At 41.6% G+C, this 27921-nt stretch overlaps 1 protein-coding gene across 1 annotated transcript; it reads right to left on the bottom strand.

Annotated features, from left to right (window-relative positions):
• Nucleotides 1-86: 86 nt before the first annotated feature.
• On the bottom strand, nucleotides 87-27921 carry LOC139204251 (Golgi apparatus protein 1-like). Its single transcript, XM_070834273.1, has 26 exons — nucleotides 27562-27921; nucleotides 19694-19723; nucleotides 17126-17212; nucleotides 16825-17040; nucleotides 15693-15896; nucleotides 14663-14734; nucleotides 14371-14557; nucleotides 14049-14266; nucleotides 13177-13298; nucleotides 11860-11961; nucleotides 10954-11107; nucleotides 9018-9155; nucleotides 8626-8712; nucleotides 7998-8060; nucleotides 7618-7731; nucleotides 6841-6929; nucleotides 6569-6686; nucleotides 5804-5896; nucleotides 5556-5693; nucleotides 3976-4099; nucleotides 3734-3876; nucleotides 3435-3536; nucleotides 3085-3192; nucleotides 2224-2344; nucleotides 1432-1538; nucleotides 87-300 (listed from the first exon to the last, which is right to left on the bottom strand). The coding sequence occupies exons 1-26, from the start codon at nucleotides 27919-27921 to the stop codon at nucleotides 133-135; spliced, it is 3465 nt and encodes a 1154-aa protein (XP_070690374.1). The 3' UTR covers nucleotides 87-132.

Here is a 27921-nt window from a genome sequence, read left to right as displayed (position 1 = left end):
GTGCAGGTTGGCTGGCTGCAGACTGAGCATCTGAGAGAGGAGGAGGAGGAGGAGGAAGAGGAGAGAGAGGAGGAGGAGGAAGGGTGCGAGGAGTCGGTCCCTTTACGAAGTGTCCGAGCGCTCGTCCAAGTCTTACCGGTCCTTCAGTTCTCTCGTCACTCGCTTGGTGATCCGACCGCACAGCAGCCCCACCAGGAAGAGGACGCACACGCTCAGTGCGATCATGAACAGGATGTAGTTCTTGGAGGGCGATGTCATCACCTGCACGGCCAGGTCCGAGAAGCCCTCCGCTGGCGCCACCTGCAGGCGTGAAAGTAAGTAGAAAGGTTTATCGTTCCTTCACTGTTGGTGCTGGACTGTGCGTCTTGTTTGTTGAGATAAACAATGTTTAATGTCTGTCTTCAGTGAGACTGTATAAAATAATCTATACGTATTTTACACGTCTGAAAAGTGAAGCCGAAGCTGAAGAGCCTTAAACCTGCCTTCTCTCTAATGACCAGCAGGGGGCGACTCCACTAAAGTCTGATTGGATGGAAGTCAATTAGAAAATGAGCCGACTTCTCTCCTGATTTATCAGCTCAGTGAACATTTTCCTGGTGAGTTTATGGTCTCAGTCGCTTGTTTACAGTCGTCTTCAGCACAGCAGGATGTTCATTTAGTACATTTTGGTCCCATTTAGAGGAAACGAGCTAATCGTTTAAGTCAATTTTCAAGCAAAAATTCCAAGATTTTGGTTCCCGGTTCTCAAATTTGCTGCTTTTTTCTTGGTTTTACATCATAATAAATTCAATATTTTTGGATTTGAGTCTATTTGTTGGACAAATGGAGACTTGATTTGGTCACTTTGGACTTAAAAGGATATTGTGATGGACATTTTCACTGTTTCCTAAAGTTTTACAGACTGAACGATTAATCAAGAAAATAATCAGTAACTATAATAACTGCCTGTTAATCAGCCTGTTAGCATACTGATATTTAAAACAAAGCCCTATTGTGTTGTCATGCTGGGATTATTTCTCTTCAGGGTTAGAAAAATATAAATAGTCCCTATAAAATCACAACTTGCTATTTTCACATTTTTAATTTCTGGAGGAAGCCATGCTGTCTTTTCCTCCTGTTTCCAGTGCTTATGCTAAGCTAAGCTAAGCTAAGCTAAGCTAAGCTACTAGTGTTCTGGCTCCAGATACTCATAGATAAGTGTAAACACCTGGAGGAGCTACAATACAAATAGAATAGTGACGATTAAAGATGTAAAATAAGACAAAGACAAAAATAGATGAATTCAAACTTAAGATGAAATCTGAAGCCTCCAAATTAAAGAAATGTAATGATCTAAAAGAATAAAAATGTAAAACATAAATTAGATGTTTCAAGTCTTTGACAGACTCGGTGGGAACCGTGCTGAGGTGAAATCCTCCTCCGGGTCTTTACCTTTGCAGCGTAGCTCCACATGTCGATGCGGTCTTGAAGTCTTTTCTTACACTCAGGCTGCAGACGAACTCTCTTGTCCTGCAACGCCTCCATGAGACACGACATCTCTGAAAGGTGAGAGCGAGTAACACATGAAGAGAAGCTGGATGAGTTAAAGAATAACTTTCAGGTTCAGAATGACTGGTTGGTACAAAAAGATTTGGAAGAGATAAATCTGCAAGATCCTTTTTGTTCAACCAGAAATAGCCGTTATATCACTCTCCTCAAAACCACCAGACTCCATTGTAAAAAATTGTAATTTTACTTTGCAAGACGCAGGAGTGACACAGGTCTGCTGCTGCCTTAATCCATCAGTTAGTTTCTGTTATCATGTGACGATGATGTTTTAAAGAGTTTGTTTGGATCCAAACTAACACGCTAAAACACCAAAGTGACAGCAACTACACCAGTAACTCCTGTTTTTTTTGTGAGGTAGAATTACTGTTTTTGTCAATGGAGTCTGGTGGCTTTGAAAAGAGCGATACAGGTTGGAGGTTGTTTCTGGTTTATAAAAAAGGATCTTACACACCTGTCTCAGTAGGGATCCTTTCTATAACACAAGCACTTTTAGTGGACGTTCTTTAACGGATGTGGTTCCCCCAAAGGATTCATTTACAGCCTGTTTCTGGGATCTACTGGACCAATTCCAATTGTACCTACCAGTTATTGAAAACCCAAAATATGTAAAAAAAAAAAAAAACTGGAGTTATCCTTTAAATAAAAGGTATAAATATGTTATGTGAAAACACCCACGTCGTCCTCTGCCGGGTGTGATGGCAGCACAGTGGTGTTTGAGGTCCAGAGCGCAGGCTGTGTGGAGGACTGGGTCCACAAAGATGTCTGCCTTACTCTCCTTCAGCATGTTCAGGACTTCCTGCAAACATCAAGAACAAAGGAGGACGGAGCAAACCATAGTCAGTCAATATCAGTTTCAGTGTACACTATACTCAGAATATTTTCCACACTGTACACTGTACACAGCCTTTTTTGTTGGGGAACTGATGCCGTTCTCTCTTTCTCCTTGCTCCCTTCAAAGCCACCAGACTCCATTGAAAAAAACAGTAATTTAACCTCAAAGGACAATGGAGATGCTGGTCTACTGCAGCCTTGGTCAACAAACTAACACCTTAGTTAGGATCTAAACTGATCATTTAAAACCCCGAAGTCACACAATAACACAAACTAACTAACCAATCGAGGCGGCAGTAGACCAGCAACTCCTCTGTTTTGAGAGGGAAAAATTTGTATTTTTGTCGAGGGAGTTTGGTGGCTGTCTGATGGCAATGTAAAGTGGTGAAAATATTCTAAATACAGCGCACACTTAAACTCATATTGACTTTAAGGTGCAGCTTTTTTAAGGCGGCTAAATTATGTTTTCCTACAGTCCACAAACACCTGAACACACCAACAAAGAAAAAACTAGTTCAAATTGATACAGTAACTCAGTAACTTACCTGAAACCTGAAAAAATCTGGGCATCGACACTTTTAGAGACTAAACGAAACAACGGCTCAGTCCACATATCGTCTGATAAGTCCGAATAAATGATACTTTTGGCCTCCTGATTTTAAATTAGTGCACATGACGGGACAATAATTGTAAATAGTAACGAACCTTTTTACAGCCGTCCTGTTTGATTTTCAGTAAGTTGACTTTCAGACACTCCTCCACCTGGCCGGTCTGCTCCTGAGCTGCCGCCTCCTCCGCACACAACCTAGAGATCTGCAGGAGAGGAAACAAGAAAGGAGTGAAAACAGGAAGGAAAGAAAACAGGAGAGGAGAGAAGAGAAGGAGGATAACGAGGAAAAGGAAGAAAAAGGAATATAAAGACAGTGAGGGAAGTAAAAATCGAGGAAAACAAACAGCTGGTTTGGTTTACAGATAACCAGAGATACAAAATAAACCTGTATGTGTGTGTAAATGTGTGTGTGTGTGTGTGTGTGTGTGTGTGTGTGTAAACGTACCTCATCTGAACAGTGCATCTGCAGCTGTGGGTCCAGTCTGTAGTCGAGCGCCGACTCCTGGAGAATCACTCTGATCTGGTCTTCGCAGTCTGGAGACAACCTCTGAACCAAACCCCAGCCAGAAAACACCCAATTTAACAGAACTCGTTCTTACTTAACTGTGCTATTATATGATGAACACAAACAATTCATTCATCCCACATTTATTTTGGTAAGTTCTAGTTTTTAGTTGTTTGTCTAAAGGTTTATTACGTATATTTATGTTACTGTAGTTTCCTACAGTGTAGTCGTGTTCTGACCTGGTCGGCGTATTTGAGTTTGAGGCAGGCGATGACCTGGCCCTCCAGCTCGCTGTCCTCGCTCGCCTTATTCAGGATGGACTGGCAGAACTTTGGGATGTCGGCTCGACAAGCTTTTCTCAACACCGGGTTCAACCTGTAGTCTGGAGGAGGAGGAGGAGGATGGATGGAGGTGCGTCAGTGAGGTGAACGTGGTTCAGATTCGCTAAATCTGCTTTGGTGTTGGTGAACTTCCTGCTGACCTGTGTTCTGTGTGATCTGTCTCTTGGTGATCATCTGTTTACATTTGGGGTCCATCAGCTCGCTGTTCTTGTTCTGTTTCAGACACTGAAGGACGTTCCTGGCGTCCGCGTCGGTACAGAACCGCTGCAGCAGAGGGTTTGTAATTCCATCAACAACCAAACCGCTTAAAGGGACAGTTCTGATTATTTGAAGTGGGGTTGTATGAGTTACTTATCTGCAGTCAGTGTGCTATCTGGCAGGAGTCCTGACATTGTTGCTAAGTAATGCACAGCAGAAAAATAAATGTATTTTAAACCCCTAAAAACCACTTTACATTGCAGCCCTTTTTTCATGGAAGTGAGACAGTTGTGTTCTCTTTAAAGCCACCAGACTCCATTGACAAAAACAGTAATTCTACCTCGCGAAAAACCAAGAGTTTCTGGTCTTCTGCTGCCTCTATCAGTTAGTTTGCTTGTGTTATTCTGTGACTTCTGTGTTTTAAATAGTTTGTTCGGATCCAATTTTACATGATAGTTCACTGATCAAGGCAGCGGTAAACCAGCAAGTCCTGTGCTCTGTGAGTTAAAATGACTGTTTTTGTCAATGGAGTCTGGTGACTTTGAAGTGAGGAGAATAGAGAAAACTGTTTTAGTTCGCAGTTGAAAGGGCTGACGGACGGCACTGTAAAGCTGTGAAAATATTCTAAATTTAACATACATTTAAACTGATGTAGATTTTTTTAGTTGGGCCTCCTGCCTGCTACTGTAGGTGATACACTGACTGTGGAGAAGTACCTCATACAAACATTAACAAAACATTAATAGTTTACATAAAATACATGTGACAAGCTTAGAAAACACACAACACAATGAAACACACAGTTAAACTTCAGAGGAGGTAAAATACTTAAAACTTACAAAAAACATAAAGAGAAAAGAAATCTCCCTGAATAAATATTGATTTGTATATCAGAGATGTGTTTTCGTCTCGTCTCTCCTCTGCCATTAATCATCTCGTGACCTTCACTTAAAAACCAAACTGCATGTAAAACAGTTAAAACCACCTCAAGCAGCTCCAGCAGTAAAAAAAAAAACTGCTCAGACATTAATGAATCCATATTAACAATCTATTATGTAACAATAATAATTATTATAATATGATCGAGGTCCAGTTTTCTGTAGAAATGTTACTTTTACTTCTGATACTTATATATTTTCACTGCTGTACTTTAGTAAAGGGTCTGAATGGCCCTTTAAACTTTAATGGATGTTTAAAACGGACAATTTAAGTAGTAGAATTACTACAGTTTATGAATTTAGGCACAAACTACTGATAAAAATGATCAAATTTACAAATATTAGACCAAAGTTGTTTGAAATCAGACCACAGAACAAAATCATGGACACAGAATTATAAATGTAGTTTTTCATGGCATCCTGCATGTCTTCAAACATATCAGCTATTGGAAATTTAAATTCCAAATGAACCCTATTGGTATCAGAAGTGAAATCATCCTCCTCCTCCTCCTCCTCCTCCTCCTCCTCCTCCTCCTCCTCCTCCTCCTCCTCCTCCTCCTCCTCCTCCTCCTCCTCCTCCTCACCTTGATCATCTGCTTGCAGACTCTCATCAGCTGGTAGTCGAGCTCGGGGTCGGTCATCTCCACCTCCTGCAGCCTGAAGATCCGCTGGTGGCAGCGCTGACTGAGCTGCTTCTTCTGCTCCTTCAGGCACTCGATCATCTGAGGAGGAAGGAAGGAAGGAGGAGGAAGGAGGGAAGAGCAGACAAGGGAGGTCAGATGTTTGCGTCTACATAACGTTTGACTGGTTCAGCCGCGGCGATGCTCCTCACCTGAGCGTTACCGAAGGCCACGTTGGGACACAGACGGCTGATGTCGGACTTACAGGGATCGTACAGCTCTGGCTCCAAGCGAATGTCCTCCGACTGAGAGGAGAAAGAGCAGCTTTACTTCTCATGTTTGGACGTCCTGATCTGAGGCTGCCAGAGTCGACTAAGTGTTCGATATTTAGGAGAAATTCTTTCAAGAAAAAGACTGAAATGGTGTTTGGGGTAAGTGAACTTGTTTCATCATCAAAACCACTTTAGATGTGATCATTGTTTTGTAAAACGGTAAATTAATTGTCGCCATATTTCATAAGTCTCTCTCTCAACTTTTCAGTCGATTTAAAAGTGGAAAAAAACATTATTTTTATTCATTATTTGTGATTTTAGACATTTTGTAAGTGTAATGTTTAATGGAAGTCGTAGTTTTAACAGACGGCACTGCGATATCGCACCCAAAATATGGGTTTTGTCGACTTTTGGGAACATTTCTAGTGAATAAGTCCAGTCGGCTTTCAGAACTACATTTTCTTCCTGGAGGACGAGTATGAGTTGGATTTGTTTAGTCTTTTCATTAAAGCATTAAAGGATTTTTTTTGGTACTTTCTACTACACCCCCCTTAAATTATCTTATTTTTAAGCAATCTGAAGTCACGAAAGCACATCAAACATTTGTGTCATGGTTAAATAATAATTAAAGCAACAGAAAATCCACAAATTAAAGGTTTCACTTTATATGAGAATCATGAAACTAATCAGAGGAGGAAGAAGTACCATCTCCAGCTCCTCCACCCGCAGCTGTTTACGACATTTCAGTGACACCCGCTGCTCCCTGGCCTCCTGCAGCGTGTCGTTCCTCACTGTGGTGCTCAGACAGATGACGACGTCCACCCTGCGCGGTGACGCACACAGGAGTGATGCATTATGAATTATGTCCACTTAAATCAGATCAACTGGAGGCATTAAACCCTTTGAGCTGCTCACACAGGACACAACAAAAGATGAAAAAGATTCTGTTTTCAGTTTTCAAGGAAGCTAAAACTCACTTTTTCTTGATGTTTGGACACAAGCGGAGGACGTCCTCCTTACAGGCCATCTTAAACTTATAGGAGAACCGGAAATCCTTCATTTGAATCTGAGAGATGAGCACAGGGAGCACATTTACTGACGTTTCACACTTATATAGGTAGAAGATGAAGAAGTCAGAGTTTATATTAGAGAGAGATTAAAATTAAGACAAAATAAATCACTGGCTGGAACAAAAGGTTTTTAAATAGCTGCACTAGAACATCTCAGCTCTGCAGAGACAGACCTGCAAAGTCCTTTTTGCTAAACCAGAAACAGCCGTTATAACGCTCTCTTCAAACCCACCAGATTCCATTGACAAAAACGCTAATTTTACCTCACAGAACACAAGAGTTAATGGTCTAGTTTCTGTGACTCTTGTGTTTTAACACGTTATTTTGGATCCAAACCATCTCTTTAAAACACCAAAAGTCACATAATAACACAAGGAATCTAACTGATCAAGACAGCGTTAGACCAGCAACTGTAACTGTTTTACACGGTAAAATTACTGTTTTTATCAATGGAGTCTGGTGGCTTTGCAGAGAGCGATATAACGGTTGTTTCTGTTTAGACAAAACAGATCTTACAGGTCCGTCTCTGCAGGGATCCTTTATGTAATGCAAAACTTTTTGTACCAGCCACTCATTTCAAATCCAAAATATGCAAAAACAGGTTTTAAAACTTCTCCTTTATGTGAATATGAATACACAGAAAAAAGTGCACAGAGAGAAACAGATGTTGTCGTGGTAACTCACCAGCTGGAAGTGCGTGACGCCGACTGAACACTTATCGTTCATCTCCTTCTGGTGTTTATTCTGAACCAAACACTCCATGAGATCACCGGTATCGATCTGGTTATCGGCTACATCCTGCACACACACACACACACACACACACACACACACACACACACACACACACACACACACACACACACACACACACACACACACACACACACACACACACACACACACACACACACACACACACACACACACACACACACACACACACACACACAGAGCAACAATCCATCAGACATTACATCTCCACTGTAGGAATGTTCTGTCACTAAATTCAAGACGGTTCAGTGAATGAATGTCGACCTGCTTAGAAAACCACATGTACTCACATGGCAGTGGGCCTGAGTGACGGGTTCACAGGCTCTGATGAGCAGAGCGTCGATCTGGATGTCCTGCAGCAAAAGACGGAGGCAAAGAAACTCATATTAACACCTGAGCTGCTCCAGTATTCTTAAACATGGGCCTCTTTTTTTCCACATATTGTGGGTTCAAAATGACTGGTAGGTACAAAAAGGTTTGGAATTCATCATTGCCTGTCAAAGTAGGTCTTGTTTTAGCCACTGACAGGCTCAGGTTCTTATTCTAAGTGTCTGATCCCTACAGAGACAGACCGTTCTATCGCTCTCTGCAAAGCCACCAAACTCCACTGACAAAAACAACAATTTTACCTCCCAGAATAAAGGAGTTGCTGTTCTGTCACTTCCTTGATCGGTTAATTAGTTTGTGTTATTGTGTTACAAAAATGTTGTGAAACTAAGCCTCTGAAACACTTTGCTCTCTTCAAAACCACCAGACTCCATTGACATAAACACTCATTTTACCTCACAGTTTTGCGGCCAACGGTGAAGGCGATCTACTGGACCAAACTCTAAACCTTTTGTACCGTTCAATCATTTTGAACAATAAGGTAATCATATTATTGTTAGACATCATCCTTTAACAAGAATGACCTCTGACCTCTGACTCCAGCTCGGTCAGGTTGCCCACGACATCCCTGCAGGCGGACACCAGGTCCTCCAGATGATCCTGCAGACACTCCAGCTCCTGCAAACGACCAGTGAAGTGCACACGATTAGTATTGATAATATGATTAGTGTGACGATGTGACCAGACAGTTCAGAAGAGCCACACACACTCTATTGGTGGCCTTATTCTCTATTTCTATATACCTATTAAAAGTCCAGTCACTTATTAAATACGTTAATTTGTAAGACAACAGAGATGAACGACTGTTTGTTTGTTCGCATCTTATTTAAATCTGTCTCTTATCTACCAGCAGAGGGCGCTGAATCAAATCATCAATCGTCAATCACTGGGTTAGAGGAAGAGAAATGGCAGCTTCAGGTTACCTGTCCGGCGTCCGTCTTCTCGCTGCACCACTTGCCGAGGTCGGTCATGCAGCGTTTCTGCAGCTCAGGGTCCAACTTCACATCCAGCGCCCTCTGGTGGAGAATCCTCTGAACCTCCACCTTACAGTCCCGAGATAACTGCACACACACACACACACACACACACGTTAGTGGAGTTATTGAAGATTTAATAGCAATATATTGGTATTCTGATAATCGATTAATTGGTTTTTGTGATTTCTTTAAAGAAAAGAGTCAAAATTGAGATTCCAGCTTATTAAATCTGAATATTTTTTGTGGACCAAAGGAGGCTTTTGATAACGTCATCTCAGGCTTTGGGAAACACTGATCGACCTCTTTCTGACATTTTATGGACAAAACAACAATCAGTTAATCCAGAAAATAACCGACAGATTAATAATTGTTACTTGCAGCTCTAATATCGACTTATATTTCATAACATAAACAATTTATGACAGTTTACAGCTGGAAAATCAACATAAACAAAATGCAGCCCTTAATGCTGCATTCAGAGTTCCTGTAATTACCAGTTTTTGATGTATAATTAGCTTTAGAGCCAACGAGTCGTACTGTTTTTACCACAGGTGAACTATTTATGAAAGCTACATGATCTATTCAACGTGGCACGAAATAATTGAATAGAATAATAAACTTAAACACAACAGAAAGCGTGAAGCAACTAAAATGTCCTCTCTTTCTAAAACTGCACACACACACACACACACACACACACACACACACACACACACAGTGATTACTGAGACCATATAATCACATCAAATCACGCTGTCGAGGGTCTTTTCACTGATGACTGTAATTACTAAAATCAGGGCCAAGTGGACTTTCCTGCTCGCTCCTTTTTTTCTTTTTTGTTTTCTGAAGACACACTGTTTACATCGATATCAGGGCCAGTCAGGCTTCATCATTACTTCTCCATTGACCTCCCTCTATTTCCTGATTATGTGCACTAGCGGTCAATCTGAGAAAATTACAGTTATTAACAGTCGTTATGGTAATGATGATTGCTGGTTTTTTTTTTTATTTGCACATTTTAATATTCCAGCTGTTTAAGTTGTTTTCTCTCTTTTATATCTTAATCCACTTCAAGGGATATTTTGGATCATTTGAAGCCAGACGCTAAGCAATGTACTGCTGTGGAGGGGGCAGCAGAAACACTTATTAAGCTATTCAGCTTAACTGTAAACTATATTGAGAATATATCACCACTTTACATTGACATCAGACAACCGTTCTCGTTTGCCACCAGACTCCATTGACAAAAACAGTCATTTAACTTCACAGAACACAGGAGGTCGCCGTGCCTCTGCTTCCTTATTAAATTGAATAATAAGGTCGATTGGATCCGAACTTAACATTTAATGCACCAAAGTGACACAATAACACAAGCAAACCACTCGATGACGGCAGCAGTAGACCAGCAACTCCCATTTTCTGTGAGATAAAATTATTGTTTTTGTGAATGGAGTCTGGTGGCAAGCGAAGAGAAAGAGAGAGCAGATTCAATTCCCCAACTAAAAAGGCAGCCTGACAGCAATGTAAAGCAGTGAAAATATTCTAAATTAAATTATTCTTTAAAGCTTCACGTTGTTTATGACAAGTGTTATATAGATCAGCACCAGGAAGTAACACAATCACACCCCAACACATCCAATCAGTGACACACAGACAAAGATTAAATCACTGCCATCATCGTAGTAATTTAACCCTTCACCAGGATCAATTCTGATTGATTTATCTCAAACACCAATCACTTACCTCCTCATCTGGGTCCACCTGGTAAATTTAAAAACACCTGAGTGAGTTACACCCTTTTAATCGGACACTATTCAGGTCACAATGTCTCCCTGGCGTCACATTTAACGAGCAGAAAATGAGCTGTTCCTGATCGTCGTACCCGGCGTCCCTGCTCCTCGGTCCGGTAGGCGTGGCGGTAGAGGCAGGAGAAGACGGCGCCCGGCGGCATCAGCTCGCTGGTCTCGTTCCAGCCGTGTGTGTGGCACAGGCGAGCGGCGTCGCCCTGACACTTCTTATACAGGATGGGGTCCAGTCTGAGGGACAAAGAGAGGGACTGCGTTTGTGTGATATCACAGCCATGAGACGACGACTCGCCTACGTTTTACATCGTCAAACAAAACAAAAAAAAAAACACGATTCAGAGATTAAAGAAATAGTTTGGATTATGAAGTTATGAGATGGCAGTTTCCTCCACCAGACTCCATTGACAAAAAGAGTAATTTTACCTCACAGAACACAGGAGTTGCTGGGCTAGCGCTGCCTAATGATTTAGTTTATTTGTTTTATTGTGTGACTTTTGTGGTGTTTTAAATGGTAATCTGAGACAAAACTATGTGTTAGTTCATTGATTAAGGCAGTGGTAGCACAGCAAGCTCCTGTGTTCTGTGAGGTAAAATTACTCTTTTTGTCAATGGAGTCTGGTGGCCCAACAATACTGATACGGGCACATATTGATTCTTCCTCTTGTAATTCAGTATCTCACAATTGTTTTGGCTCAATTATAACAACAGAGTTTGAAATTTGCCTTCATAATTTCTCACATTTAAACACAAAATCTAGTGCCGCTCGCATACAAATTCAATTTTTGGGTCATGAGATGAGAACTTGCTTATCTCCATATGGTGAAAAACCAAGTAAGCGGACCTTGAGTTGATATTATTTTATCAAACTACCACTTCTGAGACCAGAATTGGCGGTAAGGTTCAATACAAGACGTCTGTATTGTTCTTTTTGTATTTCTGGGACATTAATTGTCTTGTCGGTAACGTTCGGGCTTCACACTCACTTCCAGTCTCTGGATATGAAATACTGCAGCTCCAGCAGACGGTGCTCACAGTCCTCCACCATCTTCTCTGTGTACAGGTGCTCCATCAGGCACGACAGGATCCTACACACACACACACACACATGAACCAGTGTCTATAGGGAGATACACTATCAATGATCATAACTGATCATCATTTAAAGTTGAGATTATTTAACACGAGGTAGAAACAGTTGAAACGCTCTCTATCTCTATTGTCATATCACACACTGAACACTTGAAACTGTATATTTATATATATGTTTTATTCAGTGTGTGTACTGTACAGGACTGTTGATATTCATCTCCTCCTCTTTTTCTATTTATTGATCTATTTTCAGTCCTGAAAGCGGCGCTGAGAGAAGAAAGGCCAAAGTAAGAATCTCACTGTATTTGCTTCCATCTGTGCACATGAAGATAAAATGACTGAACTGAAATAAACAATAAAAATGAGGCTTTACAAATAAACATTAAGTGAAACGGTGTTACATGTTTACAAAACTCATTAAAACAAAGTAAACTTCTAGAGAAAATGTCTTCAGTTTTCATTTCTGTCAACTGATTTTGCACTTTAGGCTTTTGTTCTTCTTCTTCTTTCATCGTTGTTTTGTGGATGTTGGTTCATCCCGTTTTTTAAAATTTAAATAAATTTAAATTCAAATGATGCTCTGTTGAGTGTTTATTACACAATACTGTTTCTGACCTTTTTGAATCTTGCTCCACATTATAAAACTAACCACAAACATGGGAAGGGGAAACAGGACATTAAAAACAAGCTGGGTTACAGTATCAAGGTCTGTGGCTCCTTTACATCCATTATTGTAGATATATTTTATGTTACTATGGACATTATTGTCCATGACTGTGATTCAGACAAACTCAGGGTATTTTTAATCTTAAATCCGCTCTGTTGGCCTTAATACAGAAGAATTTCAGTGTTTTTCAGTATTTCCAGTTCTAGTTTTTTAGTTCCATGTCTCAAAGACAAGTCAGTTGTTCCTCATTATACATTTCCTGAACTATTCAGGGATTGTTGACGACTCTTTACTCAGACATTTCCTGGTTATTGTCTTTTTTCTTTTTCTTTTTCACTACCTGCTAGTAGTGTTTGTAATAAATATAAAATAAAGCATTAAAAACTAAACAAGAAAAACCTGCTGTAAGAACGAATTACAACCAAACTGAAAACAAATCAAACAAAATGAGATTAAAAACAAATGAAAAACATAAAACTATAATATCTTTTCTGTGTGTGTGTGTGTGTGTGTGTGTGTGTGTGTGTGTGTGTAAAACGCTCACATCGGGTCTCCGTTGCGGATGTGTTTGCAGGCGGTCTGGATGACGGACTCGCAGGCCTCGTTGAGGGCTCGGTCGATCCGGTAGTCGGCCCCGGGGTCGGCAGACTGGATCAAAGTTTGCAGCTGCAGCAGAAACGTTTTAGAAAAACATTCGATGTCAGCAGCTGAAACTTATTTATATCTTTATATTTCATTTATTGATCGACCGCCTACCAACCCCCCCCCCACTGACACACAGTCTGTTACAGCCTGTTCATGATGACAGATAAACAATACTGCTGATTTTATGTGATTCACAACAATTTTATTTTCAATTTAAAGGACAACTCTGATATTTTAGAATTGTCACATAATACGTGTTTGAACTGACAGGCTCAGATTGTTATTCTAAGTGTCTGACAACATTATAAAAAGGATCCCTACAGAGAGAGACCTGGAAGATCCTTTTTGTTTAACCACAAACAGCTGTTGTCGCTCTCTCCACAGCCACCAGACTCCATTGATAAAAACAGCAATTTTACCTCACAGAACATGGGAGTTATTGGTCTAGCGTTGTTTTAATCAGTTAGTTTGTTTGTGTTATTCTGTTTTATACAAAAACTCAATTGCATCCAAACTAACTCTTTAAAACCTCAAACTCACACAATAACACAAACAAAATAACTGATTGAGTCAGCAGTAGACAAACCACTCCCATGTAAAATTACTGTTTTTGTCAATGGAGTCTGGTGGCTTTGAAGCGAGTGACATAGTGGGATTACAAGTTGCAACCATTGCAGCTCATCATGGCTGCCAGCTAAGGCGACCTACTGGTCCACTACCAAAACTTTTAGGGCTCAAGTTTAAATGTGACAGGAAGTGCTGCGGTCTTACGGCGCTCTGGCAGACGCTGTCTACGGTGGTGCTGCGGTCGCCGCGTCCAATCCTCATCAGGCAGTGCAGCGTGCGGCCTTTGCGGTGGAGGCCGGAGCAGTGAGCCTCGATCTCCGCCCGGCAGTGCAGCACGATCTCCGGGCTCAGAGAGAAATCCTCCATCAGCATCCGCCGGTAGTCCAGCATCTCGCCCTGACACTCGCCGCTGACCGGGCGACCTGCACAGCACAAGGTCAAATTATTGAAAGGTTGTAGCTACTAAAGTAATAATACTAAGACATTCATCGTCCAGGTGGTGACCCGTTTTGCTGGGTGAACTCACCGCGGTGCACAGCGGCCTCCAGGCACAGCAGCAGGTACGACAGCCGGGCCTCGCGTGCTCGAGGCAGGTTGGTGTCCAGGCTGCAGCGCTGCTTCCTCAGGTCCAGCTTACAGGCTTTAGCCAGAGAGTAACTGACTCTGTAGTCCTGAGAAATCAGCTTCTGGCGGGTGGTCAGGGCGTCACGGCACTGTGGAGCGGAGAAAGTGGAGAAAGACAGGTGGGAAAGTGACCCAGATGAGATGGATTTACGCCCTCGTAGGCCGCAGAGCGTGAGCTATTGAGATGGTCGTACCTTTTCTGACATGGCATCTTCAAACTTGTGGTTGAACAGACACTTGTAGACTTTCCCTTCTCCTGCCTGAGTCTGTGGAGGAAAAACAGACACTTTTAATATCAGATTTTAAAAAGGTAACGGCTAATTAAACCACGGTTTGTTTCATGTGATTTGGATAATCTGGAAAATTAGTATCCAAGAGTTTTTTTTAAAAGGATTTCTTACAGAATTGTTAAACCTGGGCCCCAGTTTTATGAGATTTACGTGTGAAATGACGGGTTTGTACAAAAAGTTTTGGAACGGGTCCAGTAGATCACCTCAACCATCAAAGTACGTCCACTAAAGTGCTTGTTTTTTTCCACTAAAAGGCTCAGGTTGTTATTCTAAGTGTTTGACAACATTACATAAAAGATCCCCACAGAGATAGTCCTGCAAGAACCAGCTGTTACATCGCTCTCTTCAAAGCCACCAAACTCCATTGACAAAAACAGTGATTTTAGCTCTCAGAACGCAGGAGTTGCTGCTGTAGCTGCGGTGACTTTGTCGTTTTAACACAGTAGTTTGGATCTAAACTTACTCTTTAAAACACCAAAGTCACACAGTAATACAAAAAACACATACTGATTGTGGCAGCGGTAGATCAGCAACTCTGTTTTTCTGCAAAGTAAAATCACTGTTTTTGTCAATGGAGTCTGGCGGCTGTGAACCGAGCAATATTATGGCTGTTGTCAGACACATATCGCTCTCTTCAAAGCCACCAGACTCCATTGACAAAACCAGTAATTACCAGAGTTTCCTTTAATACAGAAACAAAAGAGTTTTTTTTGACATTTCCACCATTTCAAGGAAGATGTTTCTGTTACTGTGTATTATCCTACAGATTCTTTTTCTAGAACTAAAATATCAAATTCCAATGATGATACATTGATGATGATACACATAAGGTCCCCAATAATGTATCATTTCAATATGATTTTAATACAGAATCTGTTGCTTGTATTATTTTTCCATGTCTAAAATCCTGCAGAAAGCAGCAGAGGCTCCTTACGTTCTGACAGAATCTCTCGCGGTCGTCTCGGCAGGAGAAGTAAAGGTGTCGGTCGAGGTGAAAGTCGTCTGACGACAGCTCCGCCACCCGCAGGATCGCCCTCTGACACTCCTCTTTGATTGGCCGAACGTGGTCCTGCTGCTCCGCCTCCCTCACCAACGCCTTCTCTAGGCAGGAGATCACTTCACCCTGGGAGTGGATGTCCTGACGAGAAACGGCGGATGACAGAAGGAGAAAGCCGAGGAAAGGGAGGTAAGGAGGGAGGAGGAGGGAGGGAGGGAGGAGAGACAGAGAGGTGACATTACGTGTGTTACATGGTGAATAAAACATCTGAGAAACAACAGGGACAACAAAGATGTATTTTAGCCACTTAGAAGCCGCCGGTCTCTCTTTCTCTTCATTCATTTCAAATCCACCAAACTCCATTGTCAAAAACAGTAATTTTACCACACAGAACTCTTTGACAGAACTCTTTTACAGAACAATTGGTGGTCTACCGCTGCCTGGATCAGCTAGTTTCTTTGTGTTAGTGAGTGACTTTGATGTTTTAAAAGTTCAGTTTGGATCCAAGCAAACGTGTTAGTTCATTGATCGAGGCAGCAGTAGCACAGCAAAACTCCCGTGTTCTACGAGGTAAAATTGCTGTTTTTGTCAATTAAATCTGGTGGCTTTGAAGTGAGAGAAGAGAAAGAGAGCGGCTTCAGTTTCCACGGCAAAGCACCGTGTTAGAACACTGTAAAGTGGTAAAAGTATTATAAATATAGCCCATCATACACTTAAACGCATGCTGATTTTTTTAAATGTGCTTTTTTACTTGGCTAAAATCTGTTTTTTAGCTGCACACTGACTGGTATAACACTCACACACCTCACACAACCCCACTTCAAATAAATTAAGTACTAAAGTACTATCATAGCAATGATACTTATTATGTAGAATGGACCATTTCAGAATAAAATACATTATATTCCTGGGTTATAATTAGCTGTATAAATACTGCAGAGCATCTTAATACATAATATTATATCATATTTTATCATATTTAATATTAATAACATCCATCTGCAGATGACTAAAGTGACCTGAAATAAAAAGAACAATATTTCCCTGCACACCGACGGTCCTCGCTCACCTTGTGTCCTACGTTGATGCTGCCGCAGCGCATGCTGTTAATGTCTTCTTTGCACTTGTCCATGAAGCCGCAGATGAGCCGGTAGTCGCTGAAGATGATGCTGGTCATCTTGGTGATGTACTGGTTGCACTGGTACTCGCTGATGTTGCTGCGGTGATCCACCAGGCAGGACACCAGGTAGCCCCTCCCTCGCTCCTCCTCGTTACACTCCTTTATCTGAGGGTGTCGAACATTCGGGGGGTCAAACAACACAGACTGTTTGTCTTGGGGACAAATGTTAGAGAGAGTGATGCACACTGACCTCAGCGATGGTGCTCTTGCAGACCTCCGTGGCCACCGACTCAAACTTTGGATCTGTGGTCAGATTGAGTTTATAGTTCCAAAGCAGCTGAGGGAGAGAGAGAGGAAAAAAAAACATTACATTTCTTTACATGTACACATGTAGAGACGCTTGACGTTGCTGTCAAATTTCCGATGAGGAACTGAAGCCGTTAAATCATCCTCTCCAGACTTCATTATCAAAAGCAATAATTTTACCTGAGTTTCCTGTGCTACCACCGCCTCGATCAACAAACTAACACGTCAGTTCACATCTGAATTAACCATTTAAAATACCAAAGTCCCATAATAACTCCAGCAAACTAACCAACTGAGGTAGCGGAAGAGTAGCAACTCCTGTTTTCTGTGGGGTAAAATTGCTGTTTTTGTGAATGGAGTCTGGTGTCTTTGAAAGGAGTGAAGAGAAAGAGAGAACAGCTTCAGTTCCCCGTCAAAAAGGCCGTCTGATGGCAATGTAAAGCAGTGAAAATGTTCTAAATATAGCATACACTTAAACTGATGTTGGCAGGCTTTTGTTTTGGTTGCCAAAAGAACTGCTGTACATTGCCTGCTGCTCCAAACTGGTCGCGGTTTTAAGACTTTTTGTTAAAGTTGTAGGTAAGAGTCGTTGGGTCTAAAGGTGGGATGAGAACATTTCTGACAGGATTGTCTATTTCTGGAAAAAAGCTAAACATTTCACCAATGAACAAGAAGCAACTAACAATTAAACCTTGAAGTGATCGGTAGCAGTGGGTGTTTTAATTAACAGCTGGAATCTTGTACAAAAGAATCTATTTTAGTCCCATTTTTCAGCCTTCAGCATGAAAACTGCATCTGAACGTATATAAAATCTGAAGTGCTGAGAAGATGCCGTCTAAATCTAAACTAAGTCTAAACACCTGCTTCTGCTTCATAGCACCTGGAAACTGTGGGTGAATTTCTGCCAATAATGACCTGTTATCTCAAAATAATGAATTAGTAGCTCTCAAAATGATGAAAAACATTCAAAATAATCACTTTTAACCTCAAAATGATTTAGTATTTCAAAATAATGACTCGATATCTAAAAATCATGAAAAACTTTATTAAAATAATAAATTAGTATCATAAAATAATGAGAAACTTTCAAAATAATGACTTACTATCTGAAAATATTGATTTGGTATTTCAAATAATATCTCAGAATAATGAGAAACCTTCTCAAAATAAGGAATTAGTATCTAAAATGAATGACTTAGTATCTCAAAATAATGAAAAAATGAGATACTTAAATTATTTTTCCTCCTTATTGGCAGAAATGGGCTTCCATAAAACATCACTGAGGAGTTTTTACCACACAGAGAAGGTCTAATTATAATAATAATAACCCCTTTTTGCGTTCCATGATGGAAATGATCCTGCTGGACGCAAACTAGGAGGCTAAAAGTCAGCACGTCTCAGCCTCTGACATTTTTCAGTCTTTCCTAAAAATCCCCGAATGCCGAATGAACACCGAGTGGCTGCAGCCTCCCTCTTTATCCCATTACTGTGCAAATAGTGTCACTGCATCCCTGCACCTGACGATAACAGTCATTTTGGATTTCCTCGATTATGTAAAGAAGTTTCAAAGTGTCTTCAGAGTCTCTTCTCTCCTTCTGTCTCCTTAATTTATGCGTTTATTGTCCCCCCTGCCAGCTGCGGCAGCCGCAGATAACAGCTACTGACAGTCAGACCGCCCAGAAAATCACAGCACAACAAGACAAGACAGGCTCTGTGTGTGTGTGTGTGTGTGTGTGTGTGTGTGTGTGTGTGTGTGTGTGTGTGACATGTTAATTGCAGCCAGTGCTTTCCAGCGCTGTAATAAAGTCGAGTCCAAGTGGTTCATTAACCTTGCAGCGTTTCATAAAACTGTCTGCTGTGAACTGAGGATTTATCATCCTGGAGACGCCGAGACGAACTTCAGGAACCTCAGACGGCATCTTAGAGGGTCGTTTAAGTTCACAAAGGTCGTCAGCGGTGGTCACAGGAGGACTTTCCAGCGCGCTCTTACTTTTTAGAGTGTAGACAGCAACACATTATCTAGATGTGGAGAAACTAGCAGCACATGAACTCGCTGCCTGACTAACGTTACTGCTGGACAGACAGAGTCACTTCCTGTACCTGTGTCAGGTGGTGTTTCCTCTGTATGAATTTAGGGTGTGAGTAAAGCTAAATAGATTTATGTAGAGGTGTGTGTGTGTGTGTGTTGTAAGACTTCATAGGTTAATCATTTCTGTTAATTATTGATCTCTAAATGTGATGTAGCAAGACTACGACTGCTCCATGAGGCCGAGTTCCCTTCAAGCCAACTAGTTATTTAGCTCATTTTCACCTCAACCAAGTCAAACAGACAAATTAAATCAAATAAATATCAGAAATAGACCCAACATGTTAAACAGATTTTGATTTGATGGCAGGAATTTCTCTCTCTCGCTTTTATAAATTATCTAATAAAGAAAAACATGTTCAGTGTGTGTGTGTGTGTGTGTGTGTGTGTGTGTGTGTGTGTGTGTGTTTTGGAGGGAATACTTACATGGTTACAGTCAGGTGCAATCTCACTTTCCTGCACAAAGACAGAGAGAGAGAAGTCAAACATTTATGAGCAAACACAACGAGCTAAAAAAAAGACAAGACATTTGACTGATCGGGGAATTTTGATTAGATTCCTTCCTTCCTTCCTAGATTCTTTCCGTCAGCCACATTATTAGATTTATGCCACTCTCGAAGCCTCGCAGAACACAGGAGTGTCTAACAGCAGCCATTCATCGCTTGGTTCAGAGCCACCAGACTCCATTGACAAAACCAGTAATTTTACCTTGCAGAATACGGGAGTTGCTGATCTACCGCTGCCATTATCAGTTAGTTTTTTTGTGTGTTATTGTATGACTTTGTTGCGTTAACACACTAGTTTGGATCTAAACTTACTCTTTAAAACACCAAAGTCAAGGTAGCCAGACCTGCAACTCCTCAATTCAGTGAGGTAAAATTACTGTTTTTGTCAATGGAGTCTGGTGGCTTTGAAGAGAGCGATATAACGGCTGTTTCTGGCTATACAGAAAAGATCTTACTGGTCTATTTCTGTAGGAATCCTTTCTGCACTGTTGACAGACACTTAAAATACAATCTGAACTTGTCAGCTTTAAACACAGAGCTGTAGTTAGCTTAGCTTAGCTTAGCATAAGACTCGGCTATTTTGACTCAGAGTATAAACACACCTACAAACACATCTACAGCTCAGCAGTTAACAAACTGCATCTCCTTCACTCAATTTGTGTTTTCAGGGAGAGTCACATTGTGTTGCTACTTCTCGTTGAACAGCAGGCTGCAGCTTTCAGAGGTGCAGTTACCAGGTTTAAGACCTCCAACACGTACTTTGCCCTTAAACATTTCTACATTTTTGCTTTGCTTGAACAAACAAGATAAAATGAGTTAATTAGTTCATTTTACAGGCGTTTGTAGGAGTGTTTCTGAACTTTGGACGGACCCACAGGCAGGTGAGCTTCAGCACGCCTGTCTTCTTAACTCCACATGGGGTTAACCAGTGAGGTCGAGGTCGAGTTAGCAGCTGTGTGTGTTTCCGCTAAAAAAAAAGTGGCCTAAAAATCACCCGCAGAGTTTCGAATCCAAACATCTGTCCCTGTCTGCACAGCTCTGATGAGACGGTCCCTTCTGACGTCACTTACAGAGTCTACGGGACATTTTTGACGTGATGATACTGAGAATTACATCACATGAATTTACCTTGTTAAAATATTCCTGTTTCCAGCTGTTCAACAAAACACAAACAGGAAGCGTTTTCTTTAATCTGACATGTAGTTGCTGCTTTGACCCTTTCAGGGCCACCATACATTTACCAGACAGCTAAAACAGAGTGATATGTACATTTAAATATTATTTATAGTCTCACATTTACATTTAAACAAACTGAAATGTGACACATCCACATAAACTCCACATGATAAATGTCCTATTTTGGGCAGTTTACTGTACATACTGTAAAAAGAAGCTGTTAGCAGAGTAATATGTCAGTTGCACAGACATTAAATCTTTTTTTGTGTAACTGCATGAGATGGTGAATACAACAAGCATATTTCCTGAAGTGTTTCTCTGGGTTGCATCAAAAAGTCAGGAACAGCCATCCCATAATCCCTTTCTGCATAAGGACTGCGTGATATCACACCAAAGTGAAGAGCTAAGTGACGTGTTCCTCCAAACGACAGAAGTTAATGTGAACAAAGCAGCAGAGGCTCTTCATCGACTCTCTCAAAACATCTCGACTATCAGAGGAAACGCAGCGAGAGAAGTTGTTCTTACAGCCTCGCATCGCCTCTTCAGCAAAAAGACATGAAAGCACTTCATGTTAACTCCGCTCTGCCCACGGGAACACAGACAAAGAGCCTTCGTCTGGTTTTCAACCGTTGTTTCCACTGAATATTTCAGAGACAGAGGAACGAGCATAATGAGGAAACAGACCCTCGGTGGCTTCCAACATGAATACCACCATTTAGAAAGACTATGAGTTATCAACTGATGAAGAGCTGTTCCATTTGCATCAAGGGCTTCGGAAATATAACCAGATAATCGGTCACAGAAAACCACCTCAGGGCCAATATGAGAAACTGACCTCTGTACATGCAGGCAAACAAAAGCTTGATTGTAGTTTTATTGTAATGCAGTTGCTGCTCGTATTAAATGTCTTAGATGGAAGTCAATGAGAAAATCACTTGATTTGTCAGCTCAGTGGAGTTTAGGCTCTCAGTCGCTAGTTTACAGTCTTCTTCAACACAGCAGGATGTTCCTTTAGTAAATTATGGCTTCATTTACAGTGAAATATATGTTAAAACAGGGTAGAGGTTAGAGTAGAGCTAACTTGTGGCTAACTAATCAGCAGCAGGTCTTCGTGGAACGTAGGAGGTAAAAACAGAACAAAAAAAAACCCCCAAAATATCAATTAGAAGTTTCAAACCTATTCTACAAACCAACCACTGATATCACGATGGCTTTATTAAATAGTTCACACCCACACTGCACGCACACACCTCCGCTGCCTCCGGATGCAGCAGGCGAAGCTCGTTCAAACTTCACCACCCTGCTGTTTTTACTATCTGCCAGTTTCTTCACCTTTACTGCTGAAACATGCATTTCTTGTGGCAGAATTACACGTTTGATGGATGTTTAGTTTGGGTTAAAGCAGACGTTGATTCATCATTGCCCACAACATCTTCTGTCTACCCAGACCAAGCGCCGCAGGGGGACGGGCGATCTCCCCCAGGATGAGGATGAGGATGAGGAGGAGGAGGAGGAGGAGGAGGAGGAGGGGAGAGAGCCGGGATAACAGCTAAGCTAACACAGCTGATACCTGAGGCTGCTTCTTGTCCTGTCGCTGGAAGATCAGCTGGATGAGATTCAGGCCGCCTAAACTTACACTACTCACTAAAACTTAGGGATATTCAGCTCTTAGGTGAAATTTCAGGATGAACCTAAAATGCATTCTAACCTTTCCAGGTGAACTTAATGTGACCTTCTCTAAACCTTTGAATGCACATGTCCAACTGTTCAGTGTCTCAGTACTTTCTGCACCAGCTGCTGTTCTCTAACAAGAAGCTTAACAGCAACATTCACAACAGGTTTGATCCATGAATCCACCAATACATTTCCTGCTTCAGTCAGAATTGGTATTTAAACAGTCCTCCTCATCCTGCTGTTCACATTCTGACATCATGAGACCAAGACGACACCTAACAGTTGATCAGCAGCACCTCAACACTGGAGGCTTCAAACAGGAAGTCCTCAGACGGAGGTGTTCACTGAGCTTAGAGGGTCACAGAGTGTCATCAGGAGGTTGGAACAGTGATACAGAGACTGGAAGAGTCACAGAAAGGAGAGGAGTGGACGTCCTTTGGCCACATCCCAATTTATTGAGACACTGAAATGTTTTGTTGTGGTATACCTACCACTGTTGGTAGATTTTCTTTCAGTAAACTGTTTAAGATAAATAAAATCACCAGTGCATGCTTCTACTTAAATGTCCTACTTTCATGATATAATATCACTGTAGCATTCACTTTTTACATTTTCCATATATTTCACCTGAAAGTCGAATATCCCTAACTTTTACTGAGTAGTATATATACTTTTGAAAAAAAAAGACGGTAGTCGTATAAACTATTCAATTTTTATAATTCAAAAAATATTCAAATACTCAAAAATCATGGCCCTTCCCAGAATACAGTCTAAAGTTTCATGGCACATTTCTGATCTTTCCCAGCAGCACCAAAAGTCAACACTGAGTTATTTTAACAAATTCATTTTCAGTGATGACAAACGTTACGTTAAAAACACGCAACATAACATAACCTACGTTTCCTGTCACGTCCATCTGACATACTTATCCAACCCAAACCACATTCTTTAGATAAACCCAACCAGGTATTTTTTGGTACCTAAACTAACCAAACTGCCACCATTCCCCAGCGTTACATTCTGTCATTCAGTGTGAGGACGTGTTCTGTCGTTAACGGTTACTGTTTTTGGTTTTAGTCCCATCATTAATCAACTAACATTGTTTCCTAACCATCTTAGACTCATCCTGTGAGAATGACTAAAGAGACTAAAAGCTCAACAAAGTGGCAGCCAGAGTCTGAGCTGCATGAAGCCAAAGACTGTTGGTAGAGAGCTGCACTGACAGGAACATCCCCGCTCTGAGGCAGACTGAAGCTGCTCCTCAGTCCCCACAGCGTCAGTAAATGCACAGTCGGTAAGTGACAGACTGACTCAGTGACCACAGCTGGAAACGTCCACAGGCCTGGTTGCGCCGGGGCAAAGTGACTTCCTGTCCGGCAGTCAGTTTGGAGCTGCCACGCCGTTTCTCGGACGTCTCTCAAGTGTCGGATTTCAGGGCTTAAACCGCCACAAATAAATACTGAAACGCTGGAAACCACACGCTGCTTTGGAACCAGTGCTGCTGCTAAGCTGTGTGTGTGTGTGTGTGTGTGTGTGTCTTTCTCTGGAGGAGAGACAGATTTATAAGAGTCATTTACCTCTTCAGGAGGGCTCAGCTGTTATAGAGTTGAAGCGATGTAATTATCTCAGTAAAGAGGGCATCGCTCAGGGCCGGTGTGTGTGTGTGTGTGTGTGCGCGTGTGTGTGTGTGTGTGTGTGTGTCAGTGGTTGACGTCAGCGCGGTAGAGGAGGAGGGGGTGGGGATGACGTCACCGTAGTGGTTGGGTACCAGGCAATAGGCCATTAACAGGTTTTACCTCCTTCCAATATGTTAACATGCACACAGGTAACATCTTAATTTAATCCCCCAATTTTAATTGATAAGCAATATATTAACATTGAGTAAACGGTTTGGAACACATCCCACACATCATAGTGCATTTATAAAGCTTTTACCAACTATACAGAAACCACATTATATCTTTTTAGCAAATGTAACCACTGTGTGCTTATTGTTGAGATTTAAAAACCACTGAATTTATTCATAGCACTGAAATATAGTTCCATCCGTCTGAATTCATGTGGTTTAACTGATTTGGTTGGTTGATCCTCTCTTTTTCAATATGTTTATGTTAAAGTAGTGTAATTTAAAAGACTTGATCTTCACATATTCAGATACTCGGAAAATAAATTGTGCATCGTTTATAAATATAAATAGATTCACACTTCTTCCTCTTGCAGTTTTGTATTCAATAATCCTATTTAGGCGTCTTAGAAAACTGAGCAAACATCTAGTTAGCTTCAAGAAGTAAAATCAAATAGAGGGAAGTTTTCAGTGAAGTTGTTTTTGTTTCCTCTGTGGTGCAGATTGATGATTAATCCAACTCTGTTAATGAAGTTGAAGAGTGTGTGTGTGTGTGTGTGTGTGTGTGTGTGTGTGTGTGTGAGTGTGTGTGTGTGTGTGTGTGTGTGTGTGTGTGTGTGTGTGTGTGTGTGTGTGTGTGTGTGTGAGTGTGTGTGTGTGTGTGTGTGTGTGTGTGTGTGTGTGTGTGTGTGTGTGAGTGTGTGTGTGTGTGTGTGTGCTGGATGGATTTAACTGGGTCACCAGACTTGTCATCAACACATTTGATGACCTCCTCTAAAAGATCAGAGTCCAAAACTCTTAAAAGGGAGGAGAGAAACGAGGGGAGACGACTGCAGCCTTAATTTATCGAGTTATTGTTCTGTCATTAAAAAAGTGGCCACAAGCAGTTCAAATTGCTTTTTTTTTTTTTTCCAACCAACAGTCCAAGACATTATTATAGTCCTGCTTTCAAAAATGTACTTAATGGGAACTTGGGCCTGTTTTGGGTTTGAAATGACAGACAAAAACGTTTTGGAGTTGGTCGAGTCTACAATGGCTATAATGTAATCCTTTGGGATTAACCTTCAAAACACGTCCACTAAAAGTGGTTGTTTTTGCCAGTGACAGGCTCTGATTGTAATTCAAAGTGTCTGACAGCATTACAGAATGGATCCCTACAGAAATAGACCTGGAAGATCCTTTTGGTTTAACCACAAACAGACATAACAGCTCTTGTTTCAATACCACCAGACTCCATTGACAAAAACAGCAATTTTACCTCGCAGAACATGGGAGTTGTTGTTCGACCGCTGCCTCGATCGGGCGGTTTTCTCTGTGTTACTGTGTGACTTTGGTGTTTTAAAGAGTTAATTCAGATCTGGACTAACAGGTTAAAATAAAAGAGTCACAGAAACTAGACCAGCAACTCCCATGTTCTGTGAGATAAAATGACTATTTTTGTCAGTGGTGTCTGGTGGCCTTGAAGAGAGTGATATTAACAGCTGTTTCTGCTAAAAACAAAAAGGATCTGTCAGGTCCATTTCTGCAGGGATCCTTTCCATAATGTTGCCAAAGATCCTTTTACATTACAGCCATTTTCCGAATGTAGGTGTAGGTGTCAACTACTTTGGGTAGTTTAATCTACAGCAATGCATTATGGTCTCTAAACTCATCATATATTTTCTGTCCCGTGTCCACGAATCTCCAATAAGTCTTAAAACCTTTCATGAGGAAAACAGCCCAGTTTTAGCATTGTGACGATATATTTGCCAGCTAAACAAAGAGGGTTTGAAATGGTTCATTTAGCCCGAGAGGGAGGAGGAACACTTCTTCCTTCAGTTTGTCAACTAAAGTCTCATTTAAAGTCACCAGATTTGGAGAAACATGGGAAGTTACTGGTAACTAAAGCTGTCAGAAAAATGTAGTGGAGCAGAAATATAATATTTCCCTCTGATATGTGGGGAAGTAAGAGTATAAAGTTGCATAAAAACAGTCCAAAACAACAATCCAAGATGAACCTGTGCATGTAGGCGACAGATCTGAAAAAATAATATTTTGTTTGGACTTTTCATCTCAAAAGACAAAAAAAAAAAAACAACACGAGATGAAGAAGAGGAGGACGAGTCTGCGGTTTGGTTTGAACGAGTCATGTGACATCTAGGTGACATGCATTCACTTTGCACCTTGCACAGGTTGATAATTACACCCCTGAGGTCGCCGTCTGCCGCTGTGCCGTGCAGCAGAAAACCTCAGACCACGTCAAACCTTTTCCCTCATGCCACAGGATTCACTGCCAGTTGCACAGGTGGGGTGAAAAGTTTGGGCTCATTTAATTTCTTTTATGCCAAAATAAAAAAAAATAAAGACACAAATGCTTAAATAAACGATTCCTATGCCTTCAAAATAGTCCAGAACCAAAATATATTCAAAATACATTCAATTTACAGCAATATAAAACAGCCAATCATCACATTTGAGAAGCTGGTAAAAAATATTTGTATATATTTATTTATAATATTTATATTTCCTGTCCACCAGCTGATTTATTAATTGTTTTTCCAACTTCAGATAATCACACAGAATCTACTAGAACAGTTAATTGAGCAAATAAAACGAGGGGAAAAAATCTAAATAATCATTAAGAAGTTCGGAGGGACCTGCTGCTAACATGTCAAGCTCTTTGATTACATTATTATTGATTATTGTTTTGAATATTTGGGATATTTGCAGCATGTAAAACCACATTTTTCACAGCCGTCACATGCATGTAGTGGAGTCCAAGTAAAGTGGTGTTTACAAATGGAAAGACTTCATGTTTTGTAGTGAGTTTCAGGCAGGATGCTGCACAGTTTGTGTGTTTTTAGTGCTCAAACCTTTGATGTTTCTGGAGTCAGACAGGTTTGAAATCAGGGGTGTGCGTGTGTGTGTGTGTGCGTGTGTGTGTGTGGACACTGATGCAGGTGTACATGCCCCCCACCCTCCATCAGTGTCATGCTGTCAGCCGGGGTGGATCTGATCTGATCCACCGGGCAGACACACCCAGCAGATGCCCAGCAGATGTCCATCACCTCCCGGGACCGGGGTGAACCCTGCCGGCTCTGCGGGCGGCCGCTTACCTCTCTGCGGTCCTGCAGGCACTCCAGCACGGCCAGGTTGTTGGTCCAGGTGTGTTTGGGGCAGAGGCGGGTCAGGTCCTCCCGGCAGGCCTCCTCCTCCGACAGCTTCCAACCGGTCGCCCTTCGAGGCTGCGAGGCCCCAGCGGCGGCGGCGGCGGCGGCAGCGGCAGCAGCGGCGGCGGCGGCAGCGGCAGGTGCATCTTTGGCCGGGGGATCAACGGCCCTGAGGACCGGCGGGTTGGGGGGCTCGGCCGGGCCGCTGGCCGCCTTCAGGCCGAGGACGGAGCCGAAACCGCAGAAACATAACAAGTGTAACAGCAGCAGCAGCAGCAGCAGCTGAGAGCGACTGTACGCCGCCAT

Source organism: Pempheris klunzingeri, chromosome 1, assembly GCF_042242105.1.
Source record: "Pempheris klunzingeri isolate RE-2024b chromosome 1, fPemKlu1.hap1, whole genome shotgun sequence".
NCBI lineage: Eukaryota > Metazoa > Chordata > Actinopteri > Acropomatiformes > Pempheridae > Pempheris > Pempheris klunzingeri.
This window is presented reverse-complemented; position numbering and strand designations above follow the sequence as displayed.